The sequence below is a fragment of the Haliotis asinina genome, chromosome 1 (genome assembly GCF_037392515.1).
Source record: "Haliotis asinina isolate JCU_RB_2024 chromosome 1, JCU_Hal_asi_v2, whole genome shotgun sequence".
NCBI lineage: Eukaryota > Metazoa > Mollusca > Gastropoda > Lepetellida > Haliotidae > Haliotis > Haliotis asinina.
In genome coordinates this window covers 42,132,920-42,151,671 of record NC_090280.1, presented here as the reverse complement: position 1 = coordinate 42,151,671, position 18,752 = coordinate 42,132,920, and the positions used below count along the sequence as shown (strand labels likewise).

The following is an 18,752-nucleotide window of genomic DNA, read 5'->3' as shown; positions in this document are numbered from 1 at the left end:
AACCGTCAGGTCAGTTGGAATCACTGTCACTGGTCAGAGCGTGGCGTATGTGTAATTTGTTTATCATTTACGTTTTCTAAAATTCAAAACTTAATTATTTTCCTCTGCATTTCGTTGTGTGCACTTAGACATACTGAACTTTACTATAACAAACACAAGCAATATTAATCCAAAGAGAAACAAGTAGACGATAAAAAGCTGGTGACAGGGCATGTGTTGATGAGGATTGATAACTCGGTAGTTTCGGCTGTTCCCGAGATATAAATCGTAAAAATATATATTATTGCCTTAAAGAAAACATTTATACGTTGCTGGAATTACGCCAACAACGGCGTAAATCTATACTAGCGCTCTCTCTTAATTTGGTGAATTGTCCAACTGGAGGCAGTTTTGGCGTTTCATCGTAGCCAAGCTTGCAAGGAAACACATTCCTCAAAGACGGGGGATTTGATCGGTGTAATGTAACACGCGATGTAAGACAGGTCATCAAAAGAAGATCCAGGTTAGAATTGATCTTCAGTAACCCACGCTTGTCGTCGTAGGCGAGTAACAGTGTTGAGGCCCACTGACTTGGTAGACACGTCATTGTATCACAAGTGCGTAGATCGATGCCCATGCTGTTGATCACTGGATTGTGTGGTTCAGATCATTTACAAACTGCAGCCTTATAGCTGGATAGTGTTGAGGGCGACCTTTAACAACAAACCACCCAACCGTAGAAAAAAACCCAACATAAACACGCAGTGAATTAATACTTATTCCATTAATCTTATACCATCCAACTATACACTAAAAATAGGACGGTGTTAAACAGAGTGTTATTGTCCCTGGAAACACAAGCTTGTGTCAATATCATTGATTTCTAAACAACATGACCTGGTATTATCAGCCAATTGGCATTGCGATCCCGTTACGCCTATCCAGAATGATTGAGTACCGTATTACCTCCGAGTACAAAACACCTGTAAAACAGGACATTAAAGTTTAATCACTGGTCTCAGAGCTTTATCAGTCAGCCATAAATTACTCTAAACGCGGTTCGATAATCTTGACGAAAGAAGATATGCGAGTCATGCTGACTAATTGCAATCAATACAGTTAAAAACTGTACAACGATCGAAGCCCGACAAATACTCTTATACTTCTCGCTCAGCAGTCACGCAAGTCAGTCCTAATCGTACCTACTGCTTGATCAGGGCGTCGTGTAACAACGGTCTTTGTGGAAACATGTATAAGTAAACCTACTTAAGTTTACAATATATCTTATATTGACATCTGGGGGAAAGGCTGCATTAGCTAAGCCAGGTGGTCTGGAATTGTGTTGTGGGCAGTCAGGCAGCAAAGCCGATTGTACTTGTCCGGTTTGTGGTCATTCGAGGGTCGACTTTATCTGCTGTTAGCAGATTTGACTAGTCTGTGCCGTTATTTGTAGTAGAACCGGGAACACCAAAATGACGTACGCGTGATCACTGAGGTAAGTCTGTTTTACTGATTGTCACTGACAGCAGTCTGTACTGGTCATGTTTATCGCACCTGTTTGTTTTCATCGTGTGGTGGTTTAGTGGCAGAGTTTTCATAGATATAACCTTTTTCGTCGTGATGGAAACGCCGTTTTGAGGTATATTTTTACCAAATTAGGTAGTGATTCACCCGATGAAGGAGTAAGAATATACATGTACCTCGAAACAAAGAAGCTGACATCCATAAACAATTTTGGCTTCACGTGTATATCACTTGTAAATGCCATTCAAAGACACTAGATATTTGTGGCATATGTAGATTCTAGTTTCTAAATGAGTGAACTGAGTTTGTCTCAACAATCCGAAGTTACATTTTCATTCATCGTTGTCGAAAATGGCCGTGGGAAGGGACGACGATCTGTGTCGTGAGAGACGACTAACGGGATTGGGTGCTCAGACTAGCTGACACGGCTGATACATGTCATTGTATCCCAGCTGCGTAGATCGATACTCGGAATGATAATCTCTGGATTGTCTGGTTCAAATTCGATTGTATAAAGATGGCCGTCACATAAGTTGAATACTACTAACTTGACGTCAAACAAACCGACTAATCACAGAATGTACAAATTGAAGAACACTATTATTTATCCTCTTTGCTATGTCACGGGATGGCCATTGACACGTCTTTGAAATATTCAAAACATAAATTCTGCGTTATTGCGGCAACTTCCACTTCTTTTGTGAGAACTACTAAATAACATTTTCAGACGTTGCTAGGTATTAGTGCAACAGTGTCTTTTGGGAGCACAACTACTTTATTCTGTTATTATGATACGTTTCGTTGAAACATTATTGGTAGTTATGTAAGCGCCGAGTGTGAATGGAATCAAGATGTTGTCATCCGCGTTCATTGCAACTTGTTTGTGTTATTGTACTTCATTTTCTAGTAAACTGCTCAAACAAGCCGTATTATATGCACAGTAGAAGCAGCGTGCCTGCCAGACCATCACACTGTAGGAATGTTCTCACACTGTACCCTTAGGGGAATCGAACCCAGTTCGCAAAACGCTTTAACCACAATGTTTCACCTTCATAAAAAACTGAAAATCACAACAACAAAACCCAACAACAACAACAGCATAGTTTAATTACGAGCATGCAAATTCTATGGCATGTGCGTACTCGTGTCACTATTCAAACATCATTAGTGTATACTACAAGGCTGTCCTCGTAATCATAATCCCCAAACCGTCAATCGGCCCTCTTGTCTAATCCCATTGCCATGTAGCCAGCGAGTCAGTTAATGGATTACGGGATAAAGGAGTCAAGCCGATATCTTTTAACCGGGCTGAATGTTGATAAATTGCACAACCTAGGAATTAACAGTAATTAATATGAGCTAAGGATCAGACCAGTGTTAAGGAATCGAGCGCTTTATTTTCACCCTCACTGAGTAAATAGTTTTATATATGAAACCGTTAGTGAATTGTCGGTGAAATCAGACATTCGTTCAAGAACATGCAGCAGAATACAGACAGTACAGCCCCAGTACAGACAGCCTCGTGTATTGTTCTCTGTCGGTCTTTTAGTCTGCATGCTGCGACCTGTCGTATATTACCGAGACCGGTATACATGTATACCACACACACATGTACACTCGAGAAGCACGTGTACACTCACACAAGCATGCATACATACACATAATACACCCGATCAACAAGTGCACACTCACACAAGCATGCACACATGCACCTTTCACACGCGAAAAACACGTGCATACATGCGCAGTATCCTCACAGAACAGAGTGACATGTTTCACCTACAGCCAACACGTTATCAACAACATATAACAGCAACAATAACTGTAGTCATTTGTGACTACATTGATACAACTGCGTCTAAAGCTACACTAAAATGTCAGTTAAAACACCACAGTGGCCGTCAACAATCAATAGGACTTGTTATTGATTCTCGGGTTTTGCTGATCGTCTCAAAGCATGCCAAACCATGCGAAAACAAGATTCGTAAATCGGTAATCTGTAGAGAATGACAAATATTCAAACTGCGGCTTGTAAACAATCGATTCTGAAACACACAACCAATAACCAACGATCCATGTCGTTCCAGACACACCGATCCAAACAAACACATTTGTATTGTGCACAGAAATCAATCCCTTACAAACGGATCCTGGCACGACAAGGGAATGCAACCCATCCTTGAGCCTCAGAGCACTCTGAAACCACAACTCTTATCCCCATCCCCATGCTCGTCACTCACAGTTCAACATACCAATCAAAAGATATAATTCTCTCTGGTACGTTTCTAAATTGTTTCACGGATTTCCATGTTTATTTCAGGCGACGGATTACATACTTCACACCCGCTCAAGATGGCTTTGAAATCAACACGTCGGCGGCAGTTGTACATTTCAGTGTTACTGACATGCATGTCAGTCACTCTCTGTGTGTTGTATCTTCAGGAGAACAGCGTGCAGGGACAAGCACCTGTCCAAGTAGCCCCGGTGACGTCACCAACGGGACAGATTACGTCACTTCTCAACAAATCAGACCATTTTGTTGTGCCGAACATCGTTCATTTTGTGTGGTTTGGAGGAGATCTGAAGTTTCGATTTCATCATCTTCTGAGCATCCAATCAGCTCATAGCATCTTAAAACCCGATCGGATTTTATTCCACTGCGATCACAAGCCGGTTGGGAAATGGTGGAATGTTATTAAACAAAGTATTCCAAATCTGAGGATAGTCGACAGAAAAGCCCCGACGGAAATCTATGGAAATACGGTGGTCCGTTCGGAACATAAATCCGACATTGCTCGGATACAGATTCTGCAAAAATATGGCGGAATTTATATGGATACTGACGTCATTGCTTTGAAATCGTTTAATCCCCTTCGACATTATGAGATTACAATGGGTATTGAGTACCACGGTCGCCCGGGAAGATTAAACAACGGGATTATAATCTCTGCACCAAATGCGACATTCCTTTCATTATGGTTGAACACTTACAAGAACTTCACAAAACGAGAGTGGGATTATCACGATTCTATAATCCCCTATTATTTACAGTTTACTTATCCGCATTTAATCCACGTGGAGGAGAAGACTCTGAACTACCCAAGTGGGTTGGATATAAACCTGATATATAAGGACATCTATGACTGGTCGAGGAATTACGCCATGCATTTGTGGTACAGACTCTATGATACTGACCACGGGCCGACTGGAATCAGAACAATGAACACGACATTTGGTCAGATAGCAAGATACATCTATTATGGCACGAAGGATATACTGAAGTGAATCATGTCTATAAATGGGGAATCACACCTACTCATGACCAAGCGAACGACTGATATCGCGGGCGATGGTCAGTCCTGTACAGTGCCACAACTTGTCGTGCAGGGTGTCGTCTTCTGGGATTGCTGAAAACGTAACCTTGAATATGCTGTTTCCAGGGATGTCAGCACCATGCAAACATTCACACAGACGATCGATTGATGAATGATTGTAGATGATTGTGTTGATGATGGACGGGAAGATGATGGATGATTTTGTTGATGGATGGTGATGATGATGTTGGTGATGAATGGACGATGCTAATGTTCCTGTTATGCTCTTGTTATTGATTTCATGACCTGTGAAGATCCGGGTTAGAATATTGATCTTCAGTTACCCATGCTTGTCGGAAGAGTCGCAAGAGGCGACTAATGGGATCGGGTGGTCAGGCGCGCTGACTTGGTTGACACAAGGCTCATCGGTTCCCAATTGTGCATATTGATGTTCATGCTGTTACTCACTAGACTGTCTGGTCCAGGCTGGAATATTTACAGACCGCCGCCATATAGCTGGAATATTGCTAAGTGAGGCGTGAAACTAACTTCACTCACTCACTGATTCAATAGCAGTAGTCTTGCGTATCCCTTTCATAATTAACTGCACCTGTCTCAAGATTCAGATCGTCGATAACTCAGGGTCATAAAACAAATGTACATGTGTGTTTCCTGGCTAAATATACTTACTTATGTTTTCGCAAAATGATTTGTTCTGTTGCATTCTAATATATCAATGGTGAAACATGATATATAACACACATTATGTTTGTACAGATTCAAGTTTTCTGGTTGAGTTGTGTCCCATCCGGGATTCGAACCCACACCCCCACAAAATCGGCCGCCTAACCCGTTCAGACACCGCGGCTTCCACGAACATGAATTGTACAAAAGGTAGTCTGCAGCACGGACTTTGTATACGCCCCTTACAGTTGTAAAATATGTATATTCTTGATGCCTTAGAATATGGAAGGAATATGACGAATATGACACTGAAACATCAACAAACATCTTCCTTGGTAACATGCACCGTCAGTCTTTCATGACAGAATTATTTTTTTCTGAAACCTACTGCACGTGAGTCGATTGATGGTTGTTTTGGTGTTTTTACATTTCTAATGTCTCTACGATATTCTCAAAAGTTTCAAACATAGACGGATCCAGAAGAGGATTTGCATGAGGTGCAACCCGCTTTGTCCTCAATGACCACTGAAATTCTGGTGAAATTGAAGGTCCCTTTCGAGATCAACCCATCTCGTGACTAGTAAACAACGTATATCATACTCAACTTACATTACAAACATTGCTGTACGGTTGTGTGTTAGTATTTTCATTCGATACTGATCAGCAGTTGTCGGTTGTACCGAACTTCAGATAACTCGAAATGAAGTCACCCAACAAAAAATTCCGAAAGTTTTTTCGTTCAGAAGCCCATGGACTTTTATCTAATTCCAAAATGTGTCTGGTACTGATTTCTGGTAATGCTCCGAATGGAGAAAAAGTGGCTATAACGGATCTGAACAGTCGACTACGAGGGAGCCTCTTATAATGTGTAGGCTTGGAGGAGGGTAACATAGATGTAGACGCTGATGTCGCAAGCGACGTTAATGCCGAAGATCCTGTCAGAAAAATTGAGCTGTTTGACTGACTTGTTGGAAACACCATAGATGATGGCGAGAACGGTGTCGACTGCGAGGATCCTTTGTGCCATGACTCGTTTGAACCCCGAAGTTCTCATGACCAATTTCAAAGTTTATACTACAGTTTATTTTAGAGTTTGTATGCGTTCTGTTTCAATACATAGTCATTGCAATATTCGCGAAAGAAATATTAAAAAGATTTCCTTCACATGTTGCCTTATGAATTTTTATTCCTCATGACTGTCACCTTCAAAATACAAAACAAAACAACAACAACAAACAAACAAAAAACAACAACAAAAAACGAATAGAAGTCCATGTTTCCGAAGATAAGCCCGGGCTTCTACAGTATGGTTCAAAATTATTGAGAATAGCTAAAGCATTTCATATTATTAAACGAGAACAAATCAGATAAAATTGAATGTATTGTGAAAGTGAACTGACCTTTTCATGTTGTGTAGGTAACAATTTAATATTTTATCAAGTCTCCTTGAGCTTCACGGCACAGTCTAAGACGGGTAGGCATACTTCCTATCAGAGAGGTTAGTGTCTCGTGAGTTATGCTGTCCCAGTATCGGACCACTTCTCTCTTCATGTCTTCAATTTTTGTCAACCCCTTTTGATTCACACATTCCTTCATCATCCCCCAAATGTTCTCAATGGGATTTAAGTCAGGACTATATGCAGGAAATGGTAATGCAGTCACATTTTTCTCCTGAAACCACTGCTTGGCATGTTTTGCGGTGTGTTTAGGATCATTATCTTGCTGCAAAATCCAGTCATTTCCATAAAACACATGTGCACTTGGAAGGAGAAAATTATCTAATATGTTAGTGTAGCGCTGACTTGTCAGATTTCCCTCAAACACACACAGCGGGGTCGTTCCTAATAAGGATATCCCTCCCCATACATGAAACTCTGGGCTGTATTTAGGTCGTCGATACAACGGTGCTGACGCAGACTTTGTCCATTTTTCACATTATTGGGATATACCCATATTGAGCTTTCATCAGTAAAAATCACATTTTCCCAGTCAAAGTTTTCATGTGCCAAACACCACTCAACACGCCTGTCTTTATGTTCTTGTTTCATGAGAGGAGAAGGAATTCCAGTCTTTTTCTCCCATCCAAGATCAATCAAATTTCTTCTAACTGTAGATTTTGATACAACTGTTGATCCCCTTTCTATCATTTCATACCTGATGTTGGAGATGCTTGCCCTTTGCTTTTTAGACGCTAAAATTCCCAGCCGGACGCGATCTGAGAAGTCCAATTTTCTGGGTCTCCCTGCTCCTTTCTGGTGCCCAAAATCCTTTCCCTCTTTAACATTCTTCCTAATCCTATACACAGTAGAAAGAGGAGTTCCTGTTCTCTCTGCCAATGTATTTACATCATCAATTCCTTGATTACACAACTCAAAAATCAACCTTCTTTTATCTTCAGCAGACATTGTTGACAGTGCTGAGGAAAATGACGTCTGCTACAAATTCAGGGGAGGTAACTCTAATTGTACTATACTCAGTAGGCCAAGATGAGTTACCTCCCTTATACCATTACTTGGTTTTAAGTATCAGTGAATCAGCTGAGGTGTTAGGATAGCTCAAAGTAAGAAGAAAAATTCTCAATAATTATGAACCAGACTATATATGGTGTCACTTTTCCGTATCGAAGCAGTGGGTTTGGTCTCAGAAACCCCGGTATGTGGCAGGACAACCAGCCAGACCTGTATCTTGGTAAGAAAACATGTTGGGCATTGTCAGGAACTTTCACAGTTCATATCACCACCTCCCCCTCCCAACCACATCCCGTCACTCTATTAGTCTCTTTTCGCATTGTAAAGGTAAAATACTCTTAAGCATCTTGTGTCCAATTTCGTTTCGAAGGAAAAGGTTTGTCCCTTCGTGTTTTTTTCCTTGTTCATTATATTTTGGTTCTGTACAAGTGACTTTCTTTCTCAGCTTCCCCAGGGGTAGACAACCGCTAAAGAGCCATTATAAGCCAACTTACGTGGGAAACCGTTCACTGCTGGCTTTTGTATGCAACTGTGTGTATTAACAGATTGAAACCTGAACATTTCATAGGCATTCTTGATCCCATAAAATGTTTCCTGATGAACTAAACATGATAGTTGATGAATGTATCCCCAAATCCTCTTCTGTTCCTCACATATGAAAACATGGGTACAGGTTGAGTCAATTTTAAGATTTATGAGGTTGATCTCCCATCACCAAAGCCAAATAAATGACCCAATTTTAAGTTCACCTGTCTACATACGCTCTTTTGCAGTGTACGAAAGTATGATAAAAATTATTCACTGGCAAAACGGCACCTCATTCCTTTCATTGCTTGCCAAAAGCTCTCCAAATGTTATGAAAATCTATGCTTAAATGGATTAAATAAATTGCAGATCCATATAAATCTCCTCGTTGTTCCTCACACCAACTTCTAAATGCCACTTAAAGAAGTTATGTAATACACCAGTGGCTGGGATGAACATGAATTGTTTCGCGGCAGTGCAGATGCAAGTGCAAGTGCAAGACAATTAGTGCAATTCTAATGCTTTTATTCCAGTGGTAACAAATGTTAAGCTCTTTTAGAAGTATCATAAGCAATTCGTAAGTTTAGAGTGACCTCCTTTGGTATAAGGGATAAGATCTTTGGAAATATAAGATTTCTGGTAAATGAAATGGGAGCATACGCTGTTTGCATGAATAATATTTGAAAATGACCAGGTGACAAAATAAACAAACATAAATCATGTACATATGTGAATCCTATACACGTTACAGTTTGCCACCAGGAATATTTGCATGAAGTTGGGTTGTTCCTCTCCATAACGATGTCCAAATCGTTGTAGCAAGCTGGAATCATTTCACTTGAATTTACCAGCATGCAGTAGCATTTCACTGTATACTGATCATGCGTGGATACGGTGGTTAGTTTCCCATGTCCATGCATCAAATGTAGATACGGACAAAACTATATACACGTGAAGCTGACATGACCTACCTCCTGCTTGTATATAAAACACTCGTTTTAGAGAGTTAATGCTCCAATGGAATGCACCAGAACTTGCAAAGGTACCAGTCACATTTATCTCACCTCACACATAAATGTCGTTTCCTGAAATTAAGCGCTCATCTATTATTTTCAGTGTACCCCACTTATAAGCGAGGTACATTTCAGTGTACTCAACTGCCAGTGGCAGCTTATACTTCGTGTAGTATTTCTTTATCTCGAAAACTCGTAAGAGGCGACTAACGGGATCGGGTGGTCAGGCGCGCTGACTTGGTTGACGCATGTCATCGGTTCCCAATTGCACAGATCGATGCTCATGTTGTTGATCACTGGATTGTCTGGTCCAGACTCGATTATTTACAGACCGCCGCCATATAGCTGGAATATTGCTGAGTGCGGCGTAAAACTCAACTCACTCACTCACTCACTTATCTCGAAAACAAACATTGGGTCACACATATTCAAAATTACCTATGTTTTGAGAATGCAAATCTATGGAAGGGAAATACTGCAGACCTTGTGTGATTGCATGCATGCATGCGTGCGTGCGGGCGGGCGGGCTGGCGCGCGTACGCTCGTACGTGCGTGTTAATACACTTCCTCAAAATGTTGGGTTGTGGCACTATTGCACGTATATTTTTATCATGCCTCCGTAATACTAACACATCACAGTGCTTAAACTCGGTCATGGCAGTTAAAAACTTGTGTCATCCTAACTCCTCGTTTAAACACGTTTTTTTAATTAAAGTGAACGGCACATGCTGAAAGGGAAACAGTTGCGATAACATGACTATTTTTCCTCTAGGACTACACCTAGCTGAACCAAAATTATGTCTGACTGTGGAAGTTCGCATAGCGAATTCCGGTTATAACGACCTAGACTGGTGAATCCTTTTAGTTCATTATAACCGTAGTTTATTGAATACAGTTATGGGTCTGACACCCCCAACCCCAATCCCCATCCCATGCTGCTTTGGCAGCTTGCGAGACGCGCATTTCCATTTCTATCTTAGTTTAAGTCTGTATATATCGTTTGTGGTTTACGCGCTGACATTAAAATCATCCCACAAAATATATATGCTTGCACATGTTAATTACCAACAGCGTGTGTTGTAATTTGTCCTCAGTGTGCAGACACTTATGCTGCACCTACAACAGGGTCAATGGGAGAGTAAGAAAAATCACAAGGGCAGGTAATAAGCCCGTAGTGGCACTGTTCTGGTGTCAACCAGGTTCAAGCCACAGATGAGAGCCCCTTTAAGATGAAGAACATTACAGTCGCACACTTGTCGGCGTGATATAAAAACATGCAGTGTTCATGACACAACCGTCAGTAGGATTATGAGACCCTTGAATACTGTGATCGTGGAATGTATTTTTAGACTGAATGCATGCATGCAAAGGACTGTGCTGTCTCAAACATTGAAACACAGGTAATGATTTAAAACTCTGTTAATTGTTTGCTCTAAATGAGAATGTTGTTTCACAAGGAAATGGCACATGTATCTTTTCGAGTTATCAACAATTGGGAGATGTGTAAGTGTAACTGCATGTGGACTGCCAAGCTAGTCGACGTTTGATATTTGACTGAAATGGGTCGGTTCACTTCCTGGTTGAACTGGACTGCAGCATTACAAATGGCGTCTTGAAAGTTTCTGTTCAAATAACATATGTTATGTTGCTTCTAAATGTAAATTGCGGATACAGAAATGAAAATAATCAGTTCCTCTTAAATCTATTTTGTAAATGTGAAACTTTGTTAGCATTCTTTTGTGTTTATGACTGCGGACTGGAGGACGTGCGGTGAAGTAGGTTAGAGGGTAAAGCGTTCTCTCGTCTCGAATAATACCGTGTCTCGACTCCCCACATGAGTGCATTGAGTGAAGCCCATTTCTGGTATATCCGCAGTTGTATTTTACTTCATAGCCAGCTTGGTTACTTCGATTTTTCCATTAATTTTGTATATGTGTAAGTTCGGTAACACATATATGGTCCACAACGAGTAATAGGCTTCAGTCTCTGAAACGTCACTCACATGACTACAATGAAGTGTTTTGATGGAATTATGTTGTACGTTAAATTATGGTACGTAGTTCTTGGAATCACAGGATGCGGGACGCCTCTGTGCAATCAATGACTTGGGTTTGGCTTTGACCACTGACCTTGGGTAGAATTATTGAGCTATTCCTCGTGTCACCTTCTAATTTTGGTAGGGCGCTCAGTCCCAGTTGAAACAAGATGTACCGACATGTGCTTACCTACCATTGTAAGAATTTGGCTAAAAAGGTTGGACAAGCCTTAAACTCAATACTGTCCAATTATAAAGTTTTGTAACCTATCGGGCTTACACGAAAAAATGGTCTTCGAATATTTTCGTGACTCTAAATTCATCAATGAACATTCATATAGAAAAAAACCAGAACCTAAACATTTTCTCTTTGGGTACGCTAGAGAATTGAGGGTTACATGTCGTGAATTCTTCATCCGTAAAGTAAGCAGAGTGTCGTTGTTATTCGGAATTCTATTGTTGTGATGTCCAGTGTGATGGGACTGTGCAATAGCAATGTAATTCTGTTTCATTGCCTAGAAAACTACAACAGAACTTGATAACAGTTTATCATAGAAAGCAACGAGAACAGCTGAATAAAGTGATGGTTTCACACAAAACAACTTATTGTAACAATTCGCTAAACATTATGGCCACTATTTAGTTCTATTTGTTTTACAGTTGACATGTGGAAGCAAGGTCGCCCTTGTACACTGATCCTTGTCTGGACAGTATGTGTCCACTACAGTGAGTTTGTACCGATTGTTGCAATATCATTTATATATAGTAACGATTGGTTTGAGTGTACAAAACTATTTTCAGTATGAATTATATGGAAGGTTGCTTGGGATGCATGCGCCTTTCAGTCATACTAACCGTGCAGTGTTGATTTCCAAGCAAATGTAACACTCACTCACTCACTCACTCACTCACTCACTCCAGGTGTCTCTGCCGTCTCCCAGTGTTCTGGAGGAGTGTCGCTGCTTGGTACAGAGTACACTATTCAGGCCGACAGCAGCAACTACACTGGCTTTGTGTGGGTTCGACCTGGTGGCTATTATGTCGTCACATGCAACCCCAGCTGCAGCCCTGTAGCAGGATACAGTGCAGCGGTGAATGTTACACACACTACACTGACTATAAACAGTGTGAGGAGGGCAGATGCTGGCACTTGGAACATTTTGGATGCAACAATAGTTGGTGTTATACCCGTCCCACTTGTGAGCTGACGGTGGCACGTGAGTATCTTATTCGTTATTCTTTACTAACACGTTTTCAATATAGTTACAATCAGTTTAGTCGCTTGCAATCAACTTTACAATCAGGATATATATATATGTATATATATATATGTATACACACAAAAAAACATACATACGTGTGTGTGTGTGTGTGTGTGTGTGTGTGTGTGTGTGTGTGTGTGTGTGTGTGTGTGTGTGTGTGTGTGTGTGTGTGTGTGTATTAAATAAATGCAATATACACGTTACCTGGAGGGAAGATATTAAGGATCAGGTTTGTATCGTTAGATATAAAACCGGTGTCCTTAACTAGTCTCTATGAAAATATCTTACATAGTTAAAACACACACATGATGTACACAATCACCAGTCTTCTCACAGAAATCCCTCGGTGCAACATCAGCAGTGATACAGACCCAGTACATCTTCAACCCAATACAACCCTCACACTGACAGTAGACATCAGAGGGTATTACTGTTCACAAGAAGCTGGTTTCCGCCTCACCACTGGCAACGTAAGTGGGCTGTTGAAGAAGATCGTTACTGACGCCACCGATGTTATCACATCAAGCACCTTCAGTGTGACACCAGACCGACTCGGTGACCTCACTGTCAGCTTTATGTGTGACATCACAAACTGGGATCTTGGCTGTGATGGTGTGAGAAGCCTCTCAGTGGGTGAGATGGATGCTCTTTTCTCATAAAGTTTGTATGAACAATCAAGTGTATTCTGTGTTCTGAACGTCTCGTATTTCAAATATTGTTATACATGTTTCGAAATTATTTTCAATTTTTTTTATCGTCACTGTGATGGGTTTTTCGGAATTTAAACTACACATTATATCTAGCGAAATTAAAGAGCCAGTATCACGTATGGCCCTTACGAGCTCTCGCAACTGCCTGGCCACGTGTAGACATACTTCCAAGTTCCAACCAGTGTCCTTATTGTATGTCAGAACAGAGATGCGATCCTTATTTCCCCCCCTTCAGTATAATTATTCACATGGCATTCTCAATTAACAGTCTGATGTTTATGCATTTGGCTCACCGCGCTTGACATTCACAATACGTCTGTCAAAGTCATCACACAAACGTCTAAAATGTTTGTTTGCAAACCTTTTGCATCATACTATATGAACATGTGCCTCACAGAACCTCCCCCACAGTGATTCCGATCCAAAATAAACTCACGCGTGTTGAGTGGATGGGTGTTCTAATATGCTCCTCCTGTCGTGGCCTGTTGGGCTATTGGAATGCTGAAAGGTATGAGTAGAAGGGGATGCAGTTGAGGGGGGTACAGACTAGAGCATCCATAATACTGGGCATACTGCATTTGATAATCCAGACCATTTTGGAAGCGAAGCATCTGTTTTTTCACAGACAGTACAAATAAAATGAAACAAACTTCACCGACTTTTTTTCAAGCATTTTATGAACCGATTGACGTCATTATTTATTGTCATTACGTTTTTTTTTGGTGAGTTTTAGTTAGTTTAGTTTGTAGATTAATTTATAATGTAATTGGTTTCTCCTGTAGAACGCGTCGTCCCAGGCAACCCTACTGACTTTTACTGCACAAGTCACACAGAGTCAACGCTAGACCTTCAGTGGATATACCCAGGAAACACACTAAACAGATTTGTGTTTGCTCTCAACTATCGACTCATGGATGACACTGATAATATCGATGACAGAAACATCACGATACCGGCTGACAAACCTGGAGCAGTACACACCAGTACACTCAAAGAGCTTCAGACAGGCAGTCTGTACTACTTCCGGCTGGTTGTTGATGGGGGGGTCCCTTGGCCAAAGTGATGCTGTCACTACCACGTGCTTCACGAGACGTTCAGGAGGTAGGTAAGGATGAATGTCCACATATGTGAAAACGTGGCATATATATAGTCTAACGCTACCCTTGATATCGTAACATGATCCTTTAGCGAGCACAGTTGCTGTCAATAGGGCCTGTAAGTCGCTACTTCGCGAGTCCCTACTTCCGGTGCTAAGCTACTTCCTGGATCCCTTTGCGCGCGCCAACGTGCGATATGCGAGACGGGGCCCAGCTTACTTCTGACAGCAGATTTCCCGTGACAAGCGTATATTCAAGAACCAGTTTTGGTTCGAAACTTTATAAATGACTTTAGTGTCTTTACTAGTGCTTAGTGTAAGTTTACAGCCACGAGAGGACGTGAAAGCTGTGGACAGTCGCAATAGTTGGCTAATTTAAGGATGGTCAGATTCGACATTTTTTATTGCTGCGAGGTTTATCGGTGCTTATTGTCTCCTGACAATCATGAAACCGTACCAAAAGGTATGAAACTTTGTTTGTCACCAGAAGTATTAAATAACGTAAGGTCCCACTAAGTGCCCAAAATAAGAACCAGAATTATGCTCGATGAGTCAAGATCTATTTACTAGGCAGTGTAAACCAACTGAATTTCTGAAATGTAACTTCTCATGGTCCATGCATTCTAAGGGAATCATTACTTTAAGTACCAAGCTTGGAGTAATAGTGCTAATTTGGTCTTGCCGTTACAGGATCAGAATCGTCGGGTACGTCAGTGGGTGCTGGAGTTGCCATTGGGGTTGCAGTCACGCTCACTGCTCTGGCTGTGTTACTTGGTATTGCCTACGTCTTCAGAAGAAAACTATCTTCCATGTATTCAGGTAAGGTGTAAAAACCTCAAGGTGTAAGGAAGACAAACGATGCAAGTGAATACCACCAACGCAGCTGTATATGTTTTAAAACTCTTTGGGGTAGCAATGGTTCGTATTAGGCCACAAGTCCTTTTCTGCCCTCTGAAATCGAATGACATTAAATGTTTCGTCTAGAACTGGATTTTTGCTAAGGCATTTCCAGCTAAGGTTCGTTGTTTTAAAAGGGATAGTTTCATCTTGAAAATGTTATGTTAATTCCTAGCGTACAATAACTACAAGATGATTCGATTCGTCCTGACATTTGGTTGAAAAAACGACTTCTCACAATTAATTGTTCATTATATCCTCATGTCAATGATAACACTTTCCAACTTTGTTCACATTTTGTACATCGAAGTTTTGCATATAAAACGCAGCTCGATCATTTTAACATTTTTTTTTCAGCAAAAGACAGTGCTGAAAAAGACAGGTGGGTTTCAATGCACACCATTGTAACGAACAGGTTCCATGTATGCCGTGCTTGACACAGGACCTCCAGTTACAAGATGGTCGGGTTCGGTTATTTAATTGTCAACGTTAAGCTAGTAGGGGAACATTCCTGATATTGGTGAAATGCGTTCCTTTGATTTGGTTCCCTTCATTATTTACGGTGAGGTGAGGTGAGGTGAGGTGAGTTGAGGTGGGGTTTAACATCGCACGTGAGAATATTTCGGTCATATGACGACGTATATTCGTGTGTATGAGTGTTTGCTTGTACTAGCCCTGACTTCAGCTGGTTTCATAGTGCAAGCTCATTATAAAATGTCGCCACTCAGACACATTCTATTGACTCCGAGCAAACCAGTCCTTGTTGTACCCAGTAATGCCGAGCGACAGGCATGGACTAACGAGTACCATATTTTAACATATTTTGGTAGGACGTGGCCGGGATCGAACCCACGACCTTCTGCTGTCCGGGCGAACACTCTAACCACTACTCCAAGATACGTGTTAATGTAATTAGAGATATGTACATAAACATACAAATATTACATCTACTTATCTCTTCTGTGCGTCTATTGGTTTTAGATTATTACGAACAGCGACTTAATTACTAGTAATTCACTGCATCACGTTTCCGTTTTAGGAAAGGCAATGTCCAGTTCTCAGAGACTTCACAAGAAAGGGCCAGTTCTGTCAACAACCAAACCGAAGGTATATGTTCTGTAATGTTTTGGGACAGCGGAGTGGCATAGCTCAGTGGTTAAAGCATTCGCTCCACAGGCCGAAACACGACCAAAAGAGGTTCGATTCCCCATATGGGACCAATGTATGAAGCCCATGTTTGGTGTTCCCTGTCGTAATATTGGAGGAATATTAGCGGCGTTAAGCGTGACTCACTCACTCACTCATTAAGATACAGTTGGGGCAAGGATGTGGCCCAGTGGAGAAAACGTTAACTCGGCATTACCAGGGGTACAGTTTTGATTTGGTTACCATCTTGCATATATAATGGATATGATTTATATAATGCAGTCCTAGTAAATCAGATACGAACATGTAATGTCATCTTATGCCAACTCAACAATTACGTCCTCGCCAGGCATTTGAGCTGCACCGGATGCATTTTATATGCCCGCAGAAAGCTGAAACATAACACTAAAGGGAGATAAATCCTGAAAACACAATCAGGAAACAAGCACACGAATCAAGGGTGAAATGTGGCCACTCGCTTCTCCAAGAAGACAGGCGACTCACTCGTTTAATTCCGGGACGGGCCGAATAGCGATTCGTGCCTCTGTGGAAGGATTTGATGTGGACATGCAGATTTACTCATTCTGGTGGAATTTTATGATGAACACGCTGCAACAAAAACGTAAGATGGATCCCGTAAACGCCCGACTGAAATATCCTCAGAAATATGAAACGTGAAATGCAAACCCAGAGTTTAAAATTAATGTTGGTTATATGTATAAATACATTGTTTTGAAACTTGTCGCTATTCATAATTTCATTACCTAAAAATGTCGAGAAACGCAAGTCCACAAGATCGTCAGAGAAAACAGTGGAAACCATGAGTGAGGTTAGTTTTACGCCGCACAATATTCCAATTATATGACCGCGGTCTGTTACTAATCGCGCCTGACCACCTGATTCAGCATGGGTTCCTGAAATCTAACCCACATCTTCACGGGTCTGAAAACACGAGGTCAGATATGTAAGCTGATTTGTGGAGCAGACCGTATTTCACCTTACCACCTCGGGTGAAACAGACTCAATACTAACTCTCGAACAAGCCTGTAGAAGACAGAAAATAGGACAGGATAGAAACGAAAATCATGACTCACAATCCAGAGTGACGAATCACAAGTATGAACATGACTCGTAAACTCAGTCGCAACAAGGAAGACGCGCTATTTGAATCATCAATAAGAATTCATTGTAAACAGGTCTAACAGACAAGTTTTATAGAAAAGAGTATTTGATCGTGTGTCGGGAATCAATAGTATCAACAGTTGATGTAGCGTAGTTCCAATGCCTTTTTATTTTAGCTAAGCTGCGTGTTTGCTAATTGTGCGCGCGTGTGTGTGTGCGTCTCCATCCCCACCTCCCCACCTCCCCACCCCCACTAACCCGACCCACCCTCCTCTCTCTCTCTCTTTCACATGCAAATCCTTCTGACTTTCAGATGCTACTTATGAAGTTCCAGTTCCGCAGAACCCTTATGACGACTTGCATCCTCGACCCGCCACCGACACCTATGAACAGCTGAGACAGTATGACAATGAAAGAACACTGAATTCTCCTGCACTACATGATGAAATCTCATAAGAGTAAGCCTGCATGTTTATGTCATCTACTTAAAATCTAGAAACCGTTTCTTTTGCTGTTCACTAATATTACTACTACCAAATAAATGCATATGCCCGCCTTACGCAAACACATTGCTACATACGGCGGTAGACAATACTCACTAATTTGGTTAACTGAGGTTAACAACATAACTGTCAGATTTTACTACCGCTTCAGTGAGCAACAGGCAACACCAATGCTTGTGCGTGTGAAGGCTGGATTCACCACATGAGAACATATGTACTCAAGCCCATTTCTGGTGAACCCTGCCATAGTATTGCTAAAAGCGGTGTAAAACAATACTCACTCGCCCTGTGCGATCATATGAGAGTGAGTTGTTTAACGCCGCACCTAACTTTACTGTCGGCGATCTGTAGATAATGGACATGGGGATAGACAATCAACTGATCAACAGCATAAGCATCGACCAACGCAGTTGGGATACGATGACACGAGTCATCAGTCAACGAGGAAGAAAATCCTCAGTATCACGAGCCGAG

General features: G+C 41.3%; 1 protein-coding gene and 1 pseudogene across 1 annotated transcript; both read left to right on the top strand.

Annotated features, from left to right (window-relative positions):
• The first annotated feature begins 1,383 nt into the window (after positions 1–1,383).
• On the top strand, positions 1,384–4,788 carry LOC137279041 (uncharacterized). Its single transcript, XM_067811528.1, has 2 exons — positions 1,384–1,474; positions 3,824–4,788. Exon 2 carries the CDS (start codon positions 3,856–3,858, stop codon positions 4,786–4,788), a length of 933 nt encoding a protein of 310 aa, XP_067667629.1. The 5' UTR covers positions 1,384–1,474; positions 3,824–3,855.
• A 3,367-nt stretch (positions 4,789–8,155) lies between these two features.
• LOC137272696 (uncharacterized) lies at positions 8,156–18,231 on the top strand (annotated as a pseudogene).
• Positions 18,232–18,752: the final 521 nt, after the last annotated feature.

Bases quoted from the DNA above. Each gene is read 5' to 3' on its own strand.
- LOC137279041 (XM_067811528.1), top strand. From the start codon at position 3,856: ATGGCTTTGAAATCAACACGTCGGCGGCAGTTGTACATTTCAGTGTTA.